General features: G+C 32.3%; 1 protein-coding gene across 5 annotated transcripts in view; it reads right to left on the bottom strand.

Moving 5' to 3' along the window:
• sd (TEA domain transcription factor 1 homolog scalloped) overlaps positions 1-19,863 on the bottom strand; it is a 62,761-nt gene extending 42,898 nt beyond the window's left edge. Inside the window, exons 1-2 of one of the 5 annotated variants that reach the window (XM_085200164.1) lie at positions 19,691-19,863; positions 10,679-10,755 (exon numbers count right to left, since the gene is read on the bottom strand). In XM_085200164.1, coding sequence (XP_085056290.1) covers positions 10,679-10,712 — 34 coding nt within the window. In that variant the 5' untranslated portion in view covers positions 10,713-10,755; positions 19,691-19,863. Of the gene's footprint in view, positions 1-10,678; positions 10,756-19,162; positions 19,538-19,690 lie in introns of those variants that run through there. The other 4 variants (XM_085200163.1, XM_085200167.1, XM_085200168.1 and 1 more) reach the window with 4 other exon arrangements.
• Positions 19,864-20,166: the final 303 nt, after the last annotated feature.

The raw sequence follows: 20,166 nt of genomic DNA, 5'->3' as shown, positions 1-20,166 counted from the left end.
GCTTTTTATTTTGTTTCTATTAAGACCTGTGAGGCCGTCGTGACGCAGAGGCACACGGGTGTGACTGTAACGCGACGGTTTTGGGTTCAATTCCCTCTCGAGGGAATGAAGTATAATAATTTATTTATATTTTCATTTCTTAGTTCTGGCACTAACGCAAAAGCTCGGCTTTGAGTTCCGCCACTCAACACGCGATGTCTTGAAAAATTGACCGAAAAGAGGGGAACAGAGTGTCTTAACACTAGGTTCCCCTTCCTACCCTGCTGTATGCGGGATACAGCGTGAAACTGATTGATTAAGCACTTTATTCAACGACCACTCATTATGCTCATTGGTCCGTAAAGCTCACTGGGGTGTATCTTTCAATGATTGTAATATCTAATAGCTTTTACGATAATTAGTCACATCCCGCTCGAACACTTTCACTAAGCCTTCGAACCTTAGCACTATATTTATAAGGTAAATTCTGAACACGTTATCTCCGGTAAGGGTTACCTACTGAGCACCTTCTTTATCTAGAGTCTGGTGAGCAGTGATGTCACCCACTACTTTAGTTCTCTTATCTTGTAGCTGATAAAACAGTGACTTAGGAATGTTTTGTCACGTTTGTGTGCTAACAAACGATGCACTTGCCAGAATGTTACTTGTAAATATGACGTATATTATGTAAAACGTCAATTCGTCGCCTGTTGGGCGATAATTTATCGAACATTATTAAAATAGGGCACAAGCGTGTGACTATAAACGTGACAGGTTGTGGGTTCGATCCCCACTCGAGGAAATGGAAATATTAAATATTTCCATTTCTTCGCATTGGTGTCGAGGCAAAAAGCAGCGTTGAGGTTCCACACTCAACATGCAATGTCACTAGGCAAAAAATGGGGAACGGAGTATCTTAACACTAGGTTCCCTCTGCCTACCCTTCTGTATGCGGGGTATAGCGTGAAACTGAAAAAAATATTAATTAAATGTAAGTAGGAACAAACTGAAGCGTGTGTCGCGTGCACAGATTAGTGAGGCGAGTTGCAATTGCTAAAGAAAGTCTACAAAGATTACAGGAATTTTCCGAGTCGGTGGAAATGATCGCGTCGCGGTGAATCATTATGTGTTTTTGTTACTGCCCGCTGGTAGAGAAAATACTAGCCGACTCGATATCGAAGAACTATTCTGATATAAAATGCTATTTTAAATTTTGCTTGTGTATTTTAAAGAACGCTACTAGACGCATTAAAATTAATTAAAAAAAATATATTTATATATGTAGGACCTACGTATTTATATACTAACTAGAGAGTCAAACGCGGCTTTGCTCGCTTAAGCTTAGTTTTATATTGTAGCCAAAGGATAATATTTTAATATTTTTTTTAATATAAAACATTTTATGTCCTTTCTAAAACCTGTAATAATATGTGTACAAAGTTTCATGATTATCAGTTCAGTTGTTTTGACGTGAAAGCGTTACAAACAAACTTTCTATCACACTTATAATATTAGTATTAAATATTATAGCTGAATTACTTATAAAATAAATAGTTTAATTTAAATAATTACGCTACAAAAAATAGAAAAATTACAACTAAATCAGATTGCTCGACCTAATATTGTTTTAGATATTAAAAATTAATAATTAACAAAAAAAAATCCGTCACACCCAGTTACCAACAGCGGATGTAAATCTGAATACCGTCCGTGTTGTATTGATTATTCGTCATGGCCGACTGATTTCGCCCGCCGTCTCGACTCTTGTGGTCATTATTTAATGTTATTATTATGCGCGCATCGCTTTATTGATACCTCAATCGTTTAACAAATTGTAATGTAAAAGTTCCAGACGAAGGTGCTGCAGCTGGTAAATATACTACTTGACTATCCAGGTGTAACAGTAACAGATTTATGTGAATTAAATTGTTAAAGACTACATTTATTGTTTCTAAACTATATTTATTTTAAGCTTCATTTATTAACTGTATACATTAGTTAACAGAGAATCAAGTGTTGCCCCTTCTTCCAATTCAAAAACACTGTGTGTTAAGGGTATAATTTAAGAATAACAAATAAATAAAATTGAACCCATAACCATCACAAAAAGAACAGTTCAACTAACTTAGGAACAATCCCAAATGGGTTATAATCGCTTCAAATTGTGTTTCAATAATTATCTTTTGTTATAGAAATTGATTTAACTTAATAAATAGAACTATAGTAAACTATAGTAAATCCAGTTAATCACGTCAGCCGCGGTGGAATAGAAATAAAGACAGAACAAGGCATAATTTTATTGTGAACCAACTATCGTTAAGGCTACTGTTACGACTTACGACAGCGCGGGGCAACCGGTTATACCAGTATTCCACTTCTGTTTAAGCTGCAAGTAAGCCTTAAGTCTTAGAGGGAAGGGCCGTAGTCATTTTAGATCATATTGCTTTCTCTCCTTATCGATCGCCTTTTAAATTGTTATTAATTTCTTATCAGATGATAGCACTGTTTAACAATAATAGATTATGTTGTCTTGGCATGTGGACGCTTCGAGGTTATATTATTAGGAATATTATTTATTTTTACTCTTGTTTTTGGGGTTTTGTTTTTTTTATATTTGATATATGAATATTTTATTGACAAAACAAATATTTATATTTCTTCAATTTAATAAAGATTTAACTTGTTTTCGATATGTCGACAGAAGACAAACAAATGGGCTCTTGTAGTATATATAACGATTCAATTTACAAATCTGCTTTCAATATAAGAACATTTTGCAGTCTGATAAATTTACACTAAAATTATTGTATGAGTCATATGAATACATAATGTTAAATATCACGTTTAAAGTGATACAGAAATTTAATGTATACCTACTCGTAAATATCGCCGTCGGGTTCCGTGCCAAGACGCTAAGCTTCCTGCAATACGAATTCGCTGTCATATTTCCAAAAAAAAAATTGATACATATTTTTATTGGCCTTTTTAATTAAAATATACTTTTGATTGTAAACAAATATTTTTCACAACAAAAGATAGCTGAAAAGAGTTGCTTTTCTCGTAATATACAAGGTGAGCTAAATTTATGTAAATACATATTAAAATCATAAGGAAATATTGAAATCAAACTATGTAATTATGAACAGATTAAATTATACCGTTTTACAGTGCCTACTGATTTAAATGTCTTTAAACACATAACTAACATTTCCGTGGTCGCAACTACAATGTTTTATGTATGCTCAAATGAAATATGTAAAATTTACATGGAAATATAATAAATTAGACATAATAATACCCAGAATTATAGTTCGTAAATAAATAGTAATTGATTATTCAATCATTGGCAAAGCGCAATGAATCTTTTTATATGCACGCTCAAATTATCGCAACGGCGAGTGCCAACGGAATTGTGATTGATGTCCGATCACTCTGACGGGAACGCGAACAGATCGACACGGGAGAGTTTCGTGGAATGTTCATGCAAATTTAATTGGCTCAAACTCCTTCAAATCGACTTCCTGTCCGATTTAAATTAGCATAAGAGCATCGGCCACCGTAAATTGGCGTAGCGTGTCGAAAATTGCCACAAATTTAGAAGTGATCGTCAAAATATAGCGCCCGAGGGTGCGCACCTGCAGGCGCCGCGTTCATTCATGAGAGAGGAGCGAGAGGTCGAGAACAATCCGCGTCAGATAATAACAGTTGGGTTTTCTTAGAATCGCGGGCGCGGAGGCTTCGGCGGCGCGCGTTCCGTCTCGCTCGCGCCGGGGCGGCAGAGCGAGAGCGCGTGGGCGGGGGCGGGGGCCGGGGCGGCGGGCGGCGGGGGCGGGGCGAGCGCGTTATGTCACGATGGCGATAGAGGCTCGCATGCACTCACCACTCACCACTCACTGCATCCGTTGTACTTCCCGACTCTTTATTATTAACGTCCGTAAAAGCAAAGGTTAGCGCGAGATGAACAATGGGCGCGCTTTTTACTAAACCTTTCGTGTACCGTAAAATGTTCTCCACTTATTGTATTTGTTCAAAAGAGTTCGAGGAAAGTAATGAAACTATATTATAATATTATTTATTGAATGTCGAATAAGGTAATTGTTGTTTGTCCGCGTTAGGCGAAATAGGTTTAAAGCACGATCTAGGTATGCGTAGTGCCGTTGTAGATGGAATTCGCACGATAGAAGTGCTTATGGTAGCGAGCCGTCAATTTTATTACGTGAGGCACATTGGTGAGGCGATGCTTATAAATCATATTTTTATGGGTATTTCGCGATAAAGCCGGCATTTCTAGCGTACTCATGAGTAGGTGCCTAAAACAAGTGGCCGACATTTTTTGATCAATTATATATTTATTTGATTATTGGTGTTTTAGTAATATTATTTTTATAGATTATATTACAAATACTTACAGAAATTTTTATATAATAAGCTGATAAATCAGATCTAAAATTTGATGCAAATCACAATTGTATTTTAAAATACGTTATAAATGTTGCCCTTTTTAAATTTTAGAAAGTCAATTAGTACAAATCAGATTTAAAAATTCAATTTTATCTTCACACCTGTATACTCTAACTCTAAAATCTCATTAGAAAAGTTTAAGTACCTTTGGGAAAAATACAGAGTTAAACATATTGAAAAGGTTTTACATAATTATAGTGTTTGGCCAATAGGGTAGTAAAATCAGCCCAGAAACCAATTACTCATGCGATGGTATTGAAATAACAATGATAAGTGGAAGATAATGAATTTAAAAAAAAACTTTAAATATATCGTATATCTATGTTAAATTATATTTTATCTTTAATGCACTTTATACCAAGTAGATATAAATAATAGCAATATATTTATATAAATGGTGCAAAAATAAAAATATATTGATTAAAAAACTATCATTTCAGATTAAGTTCAGTAAGATATAGTAAAGTTATTATAACAATTTTAATCATTTTTTATTACAAATAATGTTATAATAGATGTACATATTTTTTACACGCACAAGCGAGTCTAGCTAAGTCAGAAACGCGCCATATGTGTTTTACACTCATAATTTCGAACTACTTTTGAACTCTTTACAGCTTTTACGCTGTTTAATCATTTGATTCAAACGGTTAATGATATATTAACGTCTAAAAGCATTTTCGTGACCACCTCCCTAACTTAAATAGCCTAACATCGTCCCGGATGACCAAGGTGGACTTTTTTACACAGAAAAAATATAAAAAAAGAAAATTATTAATGATTGCAAAAAAAAAATAAGTTTTCATAAATGTGGGAAAATAACGCGAGTTTAGAATTAATAACAATATTTTAACGATCAAAAAGAATAATTTCTTTACAAAAAGTAGTGATATAGCATCAAAAACATAAATGTGCCCATATATTAGATAATTGTCGGTAAAGTCGATAACGACATATTGTTTAACATTCAACTTGGCTCTTATTACATGTATTATATTTTAGATATTTTTGATAGAATGAAAAAGTTACAAGTTAATACTTGTACAAATAGAAACAATAAAACTGGTTCTAATTAAACGTCTAGAGTAACGGGGTAAGGAATCTTCAATCGTTAGTATATAATTGGGCAATCAATTGCTTTTCTATCAACAATTCAGCAACCATTTAAAGTCAAGTAATGGCGCCAAATTTATCTGAAACTTTTGCAAACGAAAGAAACTACCTTAACTATGACTCTTGTATTCACTTTATTAACGTTTTTGTTATACTTTATAAGAAGAACGACATGCGCGTGTGTTTTTCAAACCACATATACACAAACATAATTTGTTTATGCTTTAGAACTTTATGCAATAGCAATATCCTTATTTTTTTTCACTTATATAAAAATATATTTATTTTGACAATTTTTTGTTGTTAATAATTTTTGCCCTTGTCAACTAAAGATAAAATTAATTTCCTATTAAAATAACAGAGAAGTAACATTGAATTGAATATATAAGTACACTTACTTACATATGTAAGTCGATATATTTTAAAATATAGGTACCTAGCATCATTACTCTTGCAATTATAATGAATGATTTTAGTGGAGTAAACTAGATTACATAAGCATATTTAGCTAAGTAATTGTTATTTAACAACATGGTCATACATTTCGTATAAATTTGCATAATTGTTTTTTCCATTACGTGTGCCGTTTCTGAGAAAGATATAATAAAAATAATAGGTAACAAGTACAAGAGTTGATTGTAAATGATAACACATCATAACACATCTATAATTGTTTTTGTCTGACTTGCCTAGCTATCATGATCCTATAATATTATTACTATTATATACCATATATACCAAATATATCTTTTATGGTGTAGGCAGGGAAAATTTGTCATCACCCAAAGATTTAAAATTGATATGTTAAGTAATCTTTAAGTAATATAATTATGTTATATTTTATTATTATATATTCATCATATCGGAGTTACAGATAACCGCAGGTTTTCTTAACCTTATAAACATACAAGGATTATATACGGAATAACACTTCATTTATAAAACATTAAACAGGTTGCCACTTTTATATAGACCGATGGCTGCCTTATCTTCAAGTTTAATCTATGAGTGTCTATAATACAACAAGTTAAAATCAATTGAATCTTAATAAAAGAAAATATCTAAATATTTTTCTTGCTAATCTATAACATATTATAAGTAGTTGTTTATACTGCCAACAAATAAATAAATATCTAACTATTATTTAAACGATAACCATAAAGCAATATTTTCTTTTTAATAATTGAATTGAACGCTTATTTCTTATTTTAATTAAATGAAGTTTAACGTTATCATAATTAAGATACTCAGATAATATTGAGCTGAGGTTTCAAAATAAGTGAAAGTCATGGTAAATTTCCAAAAAAAAAAACTGGTATTTTCGGTTATTTCGAAATAATTAATTTCAACATTACTTTTTATGACTTAACCAAGGTTCGTACACTTATTTTCCAAATCAAAATTTTGAAATTTATAATTATGAATTATTACTGTTGATAAATAATTATTATCTGCCAATATTTTTATTTTTTGGTCGAAAGAAAAGCAATATTAGCTTTTACCTTAACTAGTATTAAAACATTCGTCCCATGTCTAAACTAAAGTTGACAAAGGCGTTGTACAAAATAAACATTCTCCGTTTGTATTGAGATGAAGACAATGCTAAACACTGAGGCAACAAACGGTCTTTCCAGTAAATACTAAAGTAATCATTTACATTCAATTTCATATTTTTTTCGTAAATTTAATCACACTACACCTAAATATTGTTGTTTAAAGTACATATGATTTTTTTATCTGTATTTAATCTTGAACTTGATTGGTACTATTATCTTATCAAATGTAAGACCATAATATACCTATCACAAAATAAAGAATACACAGGATGGAAACGATAATATTAAGCATACATAATTTATAATTTTTAAGAAAGTAAAAAACGTTATATTACAATTATATTTTAAACGTGTAAATAATATTTAATATTTTCGTAAACGTTCGTAATATATATATTTTTTTAAAAAATAGGCATAATTAGTTTAGGATAGATAGAAGAGATTATGGGAAGACTAATGAAAGTAATTAAATGATTTATTACCAGTTAACTAAAGTGAATGCTTTAGATCTGAGAACCTTCGCAAGAAATTCAGTGTGACTTTTTTAAAATCAATCAGTTACTGAAAAGTGACAATGGTGCCTTTGAGACATACATACATGAAGCATTTCATTCCCAAGTCCCAAGGCATGTTATCATTCATAAATCTCTACATGCATCTAATACTGACTATATTACCCCAAAATAAAATGCCATAGTAGCACTACGGAAGTAGCTAAAGTAAATATAGCGAGTCGTTTGCATGTCAGTTAATATTCTATCTACCTTCACCATTGAAGAGTAAAATTTTTTTCAAATTCAAATCATAGAAGTGATCTTTTCAAATCTTTTATACTCTATCTCTAAATGAGGTCCAAAGAAAGTCAATTATCTGAAATATTCGGTAGTAATAAATATTTTAAGTTGATTGATCAGTATTAATAGTTAATTAAAAGTTTATTTATAAAAAAAATGAATATACCATAGTCTATGTGTATCGAATTAAAAAGCATATAAAATAACGTTTCTGATCTATTCAACTGTCATACGTATGCAACCGCAGGCCACAACATCTTACATAATAAATACAATTATCACTTATAACAATGTATCGCATCTTTTAATTGATTATTATTTTTTAACTATAGTACTAGTTTAACATTAGTATTTAGATTATAAATATTTAAATTATAATTAACGAGACGAGCCTTTTAAACTGTATAATAAATAAGATTTAAAGCAATTTACAGAAATAAAGTTGCATTGCAAAATTTGTGTTACAAAAGCCATGACGTCACGATAAGACATTATCGTGAATTTCGCGGAAAAGATAAGTTGCGATAAGCATTGGACAGGAATTATAATTAAGACTGATAATAGCCGGAATGGATGAGTAAGTCGTTGCGGTACTAATTATTATCTACATATAGTTTTTGGAAATTTTTAATTCGCAAACAAAAATTAAAATAAAATCCTATATTTACAGTATGTAGGTATGCAAATGAATTCAACTTAACTTCTTTTGAATTTTAACTTTTTTTACGTGCACTAACTTTAATTTTAACCATTTATATCCTTGATTTTCGCGGTTATCATACATTTTAAATGAAACAATTTAACCAGATTAAATGCGTATCTATACTTAATATAATAAAGCGGAAGAGTTTGTTTGTTTGTTTGTTTGAACGCTAAGATCTCTGGATCTACTGGCCCGATTTTCATTGTTTTTGTTTTGTATGAAAGCTGCATTCTTCAGAAGTGCTATAGGCTATATAACATTATAATGGCACATATATACTAATATATTTTGACCTAGCCACCTAGCGGGCGGCACAGTATGACCGACGCGAACGGGCAGATGACGTTGACGGTTTTATAAATTTTCATACATTTTCTAACTTTATTTGTTGTTTATAATTAATTTAAAATACACTTTGATTCTCTTCTTATTTTATTTGATATTGCCCGATAAAATAAATCGATATTGCCCGATAAGTAGGATAATCTACTTAATAGAGAGAAATGTTTAGTTATTTCGTAGAGTCGATATCTATGTACGCACGTACGGAAAACTTTAGGTACTTTTTCTAATATTAAGAATACCTATCTTTTAGTTACTTTTAATCCTTTTGTTAGTTCATTTCAATAACTCAGATATTTTTTTCTAATAATGTGTATCTACTTATTATTTTTTTTGATTATTTAAGCTTATATTTACTTACTAATTCTATTGAGAATTGAAAATAATTTCATGAATATATTTAATAAATATTCTTATAGTTGAAGCAGGCGTAGCCGCGTCCGGGTCCACTAGTATTCGATACAAGAATTAATTATATGTTTTCGACTGTTAATCGACATCTCCCTCTGCGTCTCACCATTTACTCTTGCTTCATAAATCTTTTTTAATAATCTTATGTCATTTATTCTTTCGATGGGATTCATTCCCAATTCACCTGAATACATTCTTCTTCAGTCTTATTTTTTTTATATATTTGTATAAATACATGTAGAGTATATACGTAGAGAATGACATATAGATAAAAGTGATTTCTTTTTAAAATATCAAGGTTGAGGTAAAATGCGTCTTGTAAATAAATAAGTATATAATTTCGTTACTTATCTAAATAACCGTATCGACTGGCGGTTTTATCAGCTGATTTCGAATGTATACAGCGTACAAATCTAGGATAAAAGTAAATTCCTATAATACTGTTAAAGAAAGAAAAACTCAAATCTAACTAAAAACATAAATGTGAATAAATGATGTGATAAAAACATAAATGTGTTAAATTGAATAATTAATCTTTTTTTATTGCGAATATTTTTCGTATACGCTTTATTATATGGATTCTTGATATTATTAGGTTGATAGGTTAGTTTTGGTTACACTAACATCTCGAGTGAACACAGAACTTGGCACCCATATAGATCTCAAATTGTTTTGTCAACGAAGTCGAGAACGACAATGTTAAATATTGAACTTAGCTCTTATTTAAAAGTTATATTTTTTTAAGTAGTATTGCTATAAAATTATTACTAGCAATCATTCATACACTGTTATTATAAAAATCACCTTCATATTTTATGGGTACTATGCGTATAGTATACGCACTTTATACATTACAAATATCAACTTTCTAGATCATCCAGATTCAGGTTCGGCTTTTGATGAAATGCAGGTTTTTATACGTCAATGTATCAAGAAACGCCAGATCTTAATAAATCTGTTAAATTTCATGTAGGTATATAGATTAAATAGTTCAGGAGTTATGAAAGGCTGGACACACTTTCAGGTATCTATATCATTAAATATCAAATTAATGCAACAAATTAGTCTTAAATAAATTCCCATGACATTTTGGTTCTAGAGTAATTGACGAGAAAATAGAAAACAAAACATTGTAATAAAAAAACTAATGATGTACAAATGTTAAGATAAAAAGGTGATAGCGTTTCTATATTCATTGCCAAACATAGACACGAGTATCTCTGATAATCCAAGGAAATCATCCTTGTATTATCCTAATCTCTAATTTTTTTTGATAAAGTTATATTATAGGCATAATAAAAGCCTACTGGTTTGCTTACCGATATTCGCGTAATATCCTGCTGGATGCATCATGAGTGTAAGGATCACCGAAGTAAACTTTCCATTTGTCACTTACCTATAACGAACAAAACATAAAATAAGTGAAGTACGCAAATCAAAATAATAAAAAAAAGAAATTTATATATATTAGCTTTAGCGTCGTCAGTATACTTTTTTTAGATCATTCTTGTTATAAACATAATATGTTAAGACTATGCCATTTTACCATATAGTGACTTTAATGTAGCTAGTAAGTTCCGCGTTAAGAGTCCAAAAGTTCATAAAAGAAATAAAAAAGTAAAAACAACAAAATAAAGAAAAGAAGAAGTAAAGTAAACGAAATTTAAAAATTGTTATCAACAATGTCAACAACGCAATATCAATCGGAAAGCGAAGCGACATGTCATATCGGCATTGAATTATTCGCTCACATTGTCCGATATAGTGGAATATTCGGTGCAGGGGCCAAAATTCAAGCAAGGGTTGCATATTCGGCATGCGGAGGCGAGCACACGTGGCTTCCATGGCTGCCTGCTTTGGAATCTGACCAAATGCCCATCGGTGCCCGATTGGGTAAATAGCTATGGCTTATTTATGAGCAGACTGTTTATTGAACAATGCATGTGAGAGACTCCGGCAAAGGAATTTACCGATAAGTGCGGTCGGTAGTTAATATCCTTAAACCAAACATTAAACTATTATTGTTAAGACACTCCATTTCCTACTTTTCGTCAAATTTTGGAGGTATTGCGTGTTGAGTTGCGGAACTGAACGCCACGCTAAATACTATCCTCGAGAGGGAATCGACTGGCCTTACTGTTATTGTTAAATACATAAAAACATAACAATTACTTCAGTTTACAAATAAGTTGCATCTATAGCGATGTGGAGATCATTCTAATAAATAGCAATTTACTTCGTGACAAACGGCCGTCGCGCCGCTTAGTTTGGAAATCGCGTATAATGCTATATTGTTAATTATATAAACAATCCACCGCGAAGTTAAACATGCGATTTATCGTCGGCAAACTGGAACGGTAATATATCTCACCAGATTTGTACGTCACGCGTCATAGCGTTATGAATAGTCGAAAACGTACATACACTTAAGTAAGATAGATAGATAGATAGTAAGAGTTTTTGACAGAAGACATCTCTATTTTCAAAGGTATTACTTTCATATGTTTTTAAATAGAGTACTTTTCATTTTGAATCACATTCAATATTTTTATTTAAGCGGTATAATTGAATGTGCAAATTAGCGTTGGTGATGTAATGAATTTCTTTTTTTTTGTTGGACTGTGTAGAAACTAAAAATATATTTTATAATAAAAAATTGGAATTATTGCGCCTCTTAGTTTAATTATTTTACTTGCCAAATATCAATATTATTAGTTATAATTATTATTTTTTTACTATAAATATAAATTTCTGTATTTTAATATATTTATTTTTGCGATGAAGCAAAATAAAAGTTACATGTACAAATGATAATAGTAATTTTCTAGAAATGTGTCGTAATTTTTAAATTTTTATGTTGTATATTGAATTAAATGTTGTATATTGAATTATCCAAGCTAAGAACTAAGATCAAAGACAATCCTATTAATTCGATTTATCGCGCACGTTGTAAGAACTATGTAACTTTTGAGGCATAAAAACATTTGTTGCCTATAAAACCTAAATTACTAGGACCTACATAAAGCATAACTCAAAACAACATAAACTTAGAAAATGTCATACCGATTGCCGATAATCGTTATTTTTTCTAAGGTATGTTACGAGAAATTTTAATTAATATTTCAGTCGTTCATTAATTATTTACTTAATGACATTAAACCTACTTTACAATTTAAGAAATCGACATTCGTTCTCTCTGGAAATTGGTAAGTAAATAGCGATCAAAGTGGGAGATACAGGAAATCTAACATAGCATCTACCGGAGCAGCTTTTCGGTTTTCGGCCGAAAACTACGGCCACGTTACCGCCTTACTCAACGCTGTGCTTTGGAGTTATCGCTATATCAAATCTAGAGCGGCTATTAAGAAACAATGGGACATTAATAAAAATACTAGTTGTACTCGTGCAAAGCATGAAAATGTTCCGTTTCTATGAAATTTGTCGCTTAAATTGTGGCGTTACAGCAATCATTTTACATTTTATGTTGCTAATAAATTATAGTTTCAGTATTATGCAAAACTAGCATTACAGATAAGTTAATTTTACAACGAACTTCAAGAGAATAATCAAAATATATTTTATAAATAATATTTAATAATAACAATACACACACTGATAGAAATGTTGTCGGTCTACTGGTATAGGTTTATGTTTGACTCTGGTGCACTTTGGAAATAAACATAATTATAAATATTTACCTATCGTATAAAATTTTGCGTTGTCTTTAGAAAACAATTGTTAATGAAATATATATTTTTTAAACTACAAAATTTCAACAAGTTTAAATTCATCTAAATATGCAATAAGCGATTACAATCATTTTAACTTGAAACTCGAAACAGAATTAATTAATCAATGTTCATTAGTCGAGTCACGAATGAGATCCTCCTGTGATGCGGTGCTAGATGAAAAAGCCTGAGTTGGTCCGACGGAAAGAATGCTTGGAATGGCAGGGGCATCCGGGCGGCAGCGATTGTTGCCAGTTATCACTGAATGTTTTCCACCGGGGTATGTTGTGTCGCCACAAAAAACCACAAAAAGGGAGGGCGCGGCTCGTTTGAGACACCGCCCCTGTGGGAAAATCGTCGCCAGAAAACTGCGAGCAAATAAATTATAAACTCTCTCACGTGGAACGCTATCCGACATTTTATTTGTACCAAAGCTCATAAACAGCGCTGCATTGGTGCGCGTTTCCGAGGAATCTAGAAGTGCTTGTATAATTTGGAAATTAGATCAGGATTTTTTTGCATGTTTAACCCATTTCTTTTTTGTAGGTTCTATATTCGTTAACTATATTTGTTTGTGTTTGTCCGTCGATTTCTCCGAAGCGATTTAAAAAAAAACATTTTTTATTTGAAAGGGCATCAAGATCAAGATCTCATAATGGAACTCTATGGAAATCCTCAATCATTAGGAGTTAAGGGATAATCTTCTAAATATTATAGGCTAGTTGTATACTATAAAGTTACTCGGGTAAGCTAATGATTGTAGGAATAGTTCCTTAACTTCAATGGTATATTGTGCCTTTGTACTTGTCCATATTAACTAACACCTATATTATGTAGAGATTGATAAGTGAACTGAATAACAATGTAGCTATTACTTGGAGCGCCGATGAACATGTTAAAACTAATATCAGTCAATTTAATGTTAGCCGACTTTTCGGAGGACTGTTACAGAGAAGCTCAACGATTATTACAAAAATCAACAAAATTATAAATATACATAGTAAAACGATGTTTCAGTTTCTTCAGACATTGTTATTTTTTATATATTATAGAAAAATATTATATTATTTTAATTACTTTCTTTATAAATCCTAAAACTGCCTCTGATAGATCAATCAGTTCCATAGCGGTTCCAAGATCTGACTACACCAGCGAATCATTAGCAAAAATATGATCTCAGAATAGAACTGACAGCGTAACGATTGCACTGGCCGTGATGGATGACGGCGGTCGGTCGGCTATTACTGCCGGCTATCTCCACAAGCGGAGAGAATTAAAGGATAATGAAAAAAGAGGGTAATCGTGTGTGATAATTATTTTCTTTACTAAACAATAATTCACTATATTTGTTCTATAGCATTTGAAACAATCATTACATTCTAATAGGGTAATATTATTAACTTAAACGGTTAGCCGGTTAGCCTATCAGCCTGCAGCACTTCTCTTGTTAGAAGTCGGTGTGTTAATAAAAAAGGAAGTTTATAGACTTGGCTAAGTTTCTATATATTACTAAACTATTTTTAAGAACAAGTATCATGCCGAACCATGATGGATATGGAGCACAAATGACTTCATGAAATTTTAATGTAATATTGAGATAAAAAATATAACTTTCCATAAACCATAATATAAATAGTAGTTAAATATTATCAGGACAAGGCAGCACGCAGTTAGTAATACTTCATTGCAACACAAAACGAGTGGACAAGTGTAGTGGAGATCGCCGCTCGTTCGTGTCGCTCCCATTGAAAACTTGCAGAAAATGCAGCAACAGCGATAAGAAAAAATTCAGTCCGCCCGACCACATATAAGTACGGTGCATTGACGGTGACATTCCATGGGGAAATAGTTCGCATATCGAGACTTAAAGTAACCATTTAACGATTGCAGATAGGTACGCCAGGGCCAGCCGAGCAATCTGGTCAGATCGCTTCACTCGCATACTGCTAGCTACATATTATACTTAACCTAAATAACAAACATATACTTTTAAATGCTAATATTACTTTAAAAAAATGTCGGCATTGTTATGTTATTACTGTTTGTAGATAAAAGATTTAACTTACATAATTATTCAAAGAATAGAAATAGTCAAAGTATCCGAGTTACGGTAAACCGTTAGTCTCGTGGAATAACAAAAAAAAAGCGGTCCGACGGTGACGCCACTGTTTATATCCTTGTCTTTCCAAGGATTAGCTCTGTGGTTAGAGCAGGATGATGTTACGTTTTAATATGCAACTCCTATTATGAGCTACGTTTAATTTATAGTGCGACAGCCGCGCGGCTTCGTAGTAACTGAGAGTGTTCGAACATTAATCTTTAGGGACTAAGAATGGTGCCTAAATCCAAAGCTTATTTGTTTAATTATATTTATGTTACTTAGAAAATTGATCAAAGACAACAGATATATTTTTTTAAAGTATTATCTATGTACGTTTTATTATACTTATAGTATTGTGCGTTTAAATAAGATGATATTTTAAACTTTTAAGTAGATATTTTATTTTTTTATTTATTACTAAGTATAATTAATCTATAAGTAGAAGTGGGGAAACGAGGGTCTTAACACTAGGTTCCCTTTTTCTACCCTGCTGTGTGCGGGATACAGCGTGAAGCTGATTTAATTTTAATTTAATCTATAAGTAAAATTAGAGATATATTTTCAAAATATTTGTAATATATAATAGAGTATATTGAAAACACATAAATTTAAGGACTTAGCTAAGCTTTACTAAGCTGAGCCGCTAAACATACTTATGTTTTACAATAATGGCGGGAAATAATAAATATTGCAATGCATTTAAATTTCCTTTCTATTTAAATTTCCATAATTACATTTGTTTTTGAAAGCTTTGTCCATTCAAAAGTTTATCTGATTAATGAGAATTAGAGGTAATCTCCTTAAAAAATTACAATAGACATTATAAGTACTTTTTAACCATAATATAATTAAAGAGAATATCCAATAATAGACAAGATTAAAGGAGTAAACGACGTCGTAGACAATATACAAAGGAAGTTAGTTGGAAGTGAGCATCGTTCAAGACAAAAGGTTGGCTTCTCGCAAGCCGTCGGACAATCAAAGCGAGCCGGACCCAATTGTGAAATAAAACGCACAAATAACAAGTTTAATTAAATCGCCAAGACCGTGCCGTACAGAGCTGGTAGCGGCGCGGGAACAATTCCAACTACAACGATAGTTTAACAAGTGAACTCAAAGTAAGCTTCATATCGAATACTCCTACCTACCCGCTACCTACCCGCTACCTACCCGCTACCTACCTGCTACCTGCAATACGCGAGCTCGAACGGGAAATTATTGCGAAACTCCTTTAATTTTGCTTTTGTATGACTGTTTCTGCACCGAAATAAATTGATTGTTAGTACCGGCACAGTCGCTGTTGTTTATTTGAGATTTAGAGTCTATGTATATTTTTCTTTTTTATTAAGCTTTACGCTGTAGATGGGTAAGCATAGGGAACAGAGTGTTAATACACTCCTTTTTTGCACTTTCCGTCGAAATTACGAGACGTTACATATTGGCTGGGGGAACTCAATAAGTCGAATCCACAATCGTACGCCATCATGGAACTATGTCTTATTTTTAAATTTTTGAATACAGAAAAATTGCTAAAATATTAAAGATGAGCACAAAAAATATCACTTATCAATAGATTATTTACTCATCACTGCAATTTTACGCACGGATAGATATATAATCTTCTTTGGATACAACGCCATTGTATTATTATTTTTATTTAGTACATTAAGCTAAAACTTTATTCATGATATTATATTTGTTATTACAAATTTGTAAATAAATATTTATATATTAGGTACATTTTGTACAATCATAAAGCTCATTTGTCATTTCTCTGGAGTAAAATTAAGATAAATAAGAGGCAAGGAGTGGGTCCTTTCGCTCAAAACGGACGGCGTTCTAAAAGGTTATTTCATAAATGTTATATTCAAGAAAATGTAAGCTCTTCTAAATATATTAGTAAGGTTGAGTTTTCTCTATAAGTGACGAGGGTACCACGAGATGGTTATACACAAATAGGAATACGAGAATAGAGCGAGGCTACTGGATAGTCGTCGCAATCATATCTCCAGCTAGTGCCGCAAAAACTAATACGTAGTTTAATGAATAAATATTTTCTTTTATATTGGCCCATTAATATCGATTAAAAGTATTTTTAAAAAGCAATTTGTCCTTATTAGAAATGTAAAATTATCTAACTATCATGTTAAAAAAAACAATATAAATATTTAATTTACTTGGAATATATAAAATATTGTTTAATATACGTTACTTTAGTAAAAAACAAACACAATGCTTATCCATAAGCTATTAATAGGCACTCCGTAATGGGTGACATGTAATGGCTTTGATTCGTGGTCGAAAAGTTTGTTCGGGGATTAGGGAGTTGCAGGTCAATAAGAGCAGGTAGCGTAACACACGAACGCTTGACTATCACGATATAAACTATTCTGTATTTAGTTGCTTATTATAAAAACGTGGACAGCGGTCTCCAAAAGTTTTATATTCTAAATGTATATTTATTTTAAACATTAATTCTAAATATAAAACGTAAACGAAATTGAAATGAAAATTTAATTTATCTAGATATCTATCTATATTTCAATGTGTTTGTTGTATAAACGGATATTATATTATACTGCAATCTTAATTAACTTTATAGCGTGTCGGTACGAAACGCAAATAGATCTTCGATAAAAAATACTTTTTGTAATATAATGAAAAAAGTATATATAAATAAAGAAGCCAGCTTCACGGTGTATCCCGCACACAGCAGGGTAGGCAGAGGGAACCTTCGTTCCCCACTTTCCGCCAAATTTCCCTAGGCATTGCGTGTTGAGTGGCGGAACGGAGAGCGACGAAATGAAAATATCAATAAATAATAATTCGTCCGCTCGAGTGTGGATCGAACCCACAACCAGTCGCGTTACTGTTACACTGTGCCCCTGCGCCATGACTAGCCTTAATAAAAAAAACAATATATATAATTATAGAATAAATTAAAACAAAATCCAATATATCTGAGACTCGAACGTGATAAATCTTGCTAGATCGGCTATTAGGTGCGACGCCGCGTGAGGGCCCCGGGTGTCAGCAGTTTACACGTCTTATTGCTTGTCGCTCCGTCGCGACGCAATAAAAACATCAAGAGAGTTCACCAAAATAACTCTTGGCACCAACTTGGCAGATGAAAACGACTGGTGCGAAGGCACAAAGTCACGAAGTGATGGCCTGAGTGTCGTACTTCGTCGGTGACATTACGAGTATGGATAATGAACAAATTTTCTATATCTATTAACTTTATAGAAACGGCCAATTCTAATTATATTTTTGTGTTAACTTTTTTACTATTTATTTCATAACTTTAAAGTAATTTGAAAAAAGGCGCGGCATTTACTCTTCAGCTTTAGATAAATGTGGATTTTTTTCACTTTCTAATATTATTTATAACGATAACAAAAGAATTAATAATATTTATTTTAACTATGTGAATATATTTTATATTTCCTATGTGAATATCGTTATTTTTCCTATATATATTGAATGAATTTAAAATTTAATAATTTTCTAACTTCACGAGTAAATTAAAAAACAAACCAAATTTAAGCAATATATCTAGAATTGAAAGAAAGAAGAAATTGTTTTGCGATAATTAAAAATTAATGACATTATTCGAATTTATAAAAATATTGTTTGTACACCAACTAGTCTTGAGAAAACTATAATTAAATAAATAAATATAAATAGAATGAAACTATAATAATTTCACAAAAATATTTGCATATTTTAATGCACATCCAGTAAAAAAAAATTACTTTTATCGCAAAATAAAAAAAATAATAAAATACATTTTTATAACTATTGGCTTTCAAGAATAACCGTGTGTTTGAGAAAAATTCAAAACAAATTCATTTATTGTCGTACATAAGCAAATCGCGAAAGTTCACCAAAAATACGCGGCATGACTTAGGAATCTACAAAAATATTTAAGGAATTTGTTTGTTTATCATTGGTAAAGAGCGACAAATACTTACGCCTCGGATAAAACTTCGAGTAATAACAGTCCATATCACCGTTTAAAAAATCACTGCATCAATATCAATTTTCACTTTAATTTGTTTACCGTTCACTCGCGCATTACATGTAAAACGTTTGACATTTCATAAATTAAGCTGACAAGTGTCATCCCCGCGCGCGGCATACGTCAAATCGCATACAGCCACCGACGCGACTGAAGTGTATCGCGGGCGAACGATACCATACCGCGTCTTTCGAAAATTGCGCCATCTCAGCAAGCACACTCGGACAAATCCAACAACACAAAAACACCTTGAGCACACTTCATGCCCTACCAGCTTTCATAAACTTCCGAAACCTATGACTAGATAATGTTTACATCGCGAAATGCCGACACCCGAACGACCGGAAGTCAAAGCGAAGCAAACGCGACAACTATGTAAAATATTGCAGGATCGCGATCGCATTGTTGACATTCCCGTATAAAAATCGTCAAAATCTCGACTAAATTGTATGAAAATCACTGTAATAATTTTTTTACTTACCTATTTCGAGCTTCGAAGGTGTAGTGAAGGGGCGAATTTTGATAAAATGTCAATTTAAGAGTGAATTTAAAGAATATACTCTTATTGGTATGCGAAGAATGGCACAAAGAATCCCGACAACGCACGCGACGAATGCGCACCTCGTTTGCGCATATGCTGACACAACTTCATGGATGTCGCCCCCCGCGACCCGCGCGCGCCCCGCCCGCTCCCCGCCGCGCGTCTGTGTGCGCGCCTAGAGTGGTCAAACGTGAAATGCTGTGCACGTACACACGCACACACACACGCGCGCCCGTACCTGCGTAGCTGCCGTCGGCCGCCATCTTTGTTACGGCAGCGAGCGAGCGTCTCACTATTTAGATCTGTCAACACTGCTAGCGCCATCCAGTGGGTTCGCTGTGAAGTGTAGAACTGTCACTAGAGGTCTCACTTAACTAATAATATTCATAACGAACCACTTTTAGTCAATATACTTA

Source organism: Heliconius melpomene, chromosome 17 (assembly GCF_056956725.1).
Source record: "Heliconius melpomene rosina isolate 202511_hmr_F chromosome 17, ASM5695672v1, whole genome shotgun sequence".
NCBI lineage: Eukaryota > Metazoa > Arthropoda > Insecta > Lepidoptera > Nymphalidae > Heliconius > Heliconius melpomene.
Note: the sequence above shows the minus strand (reverse complement) of the source record. Positions and strands in the feature narration are given on the sequence as shown.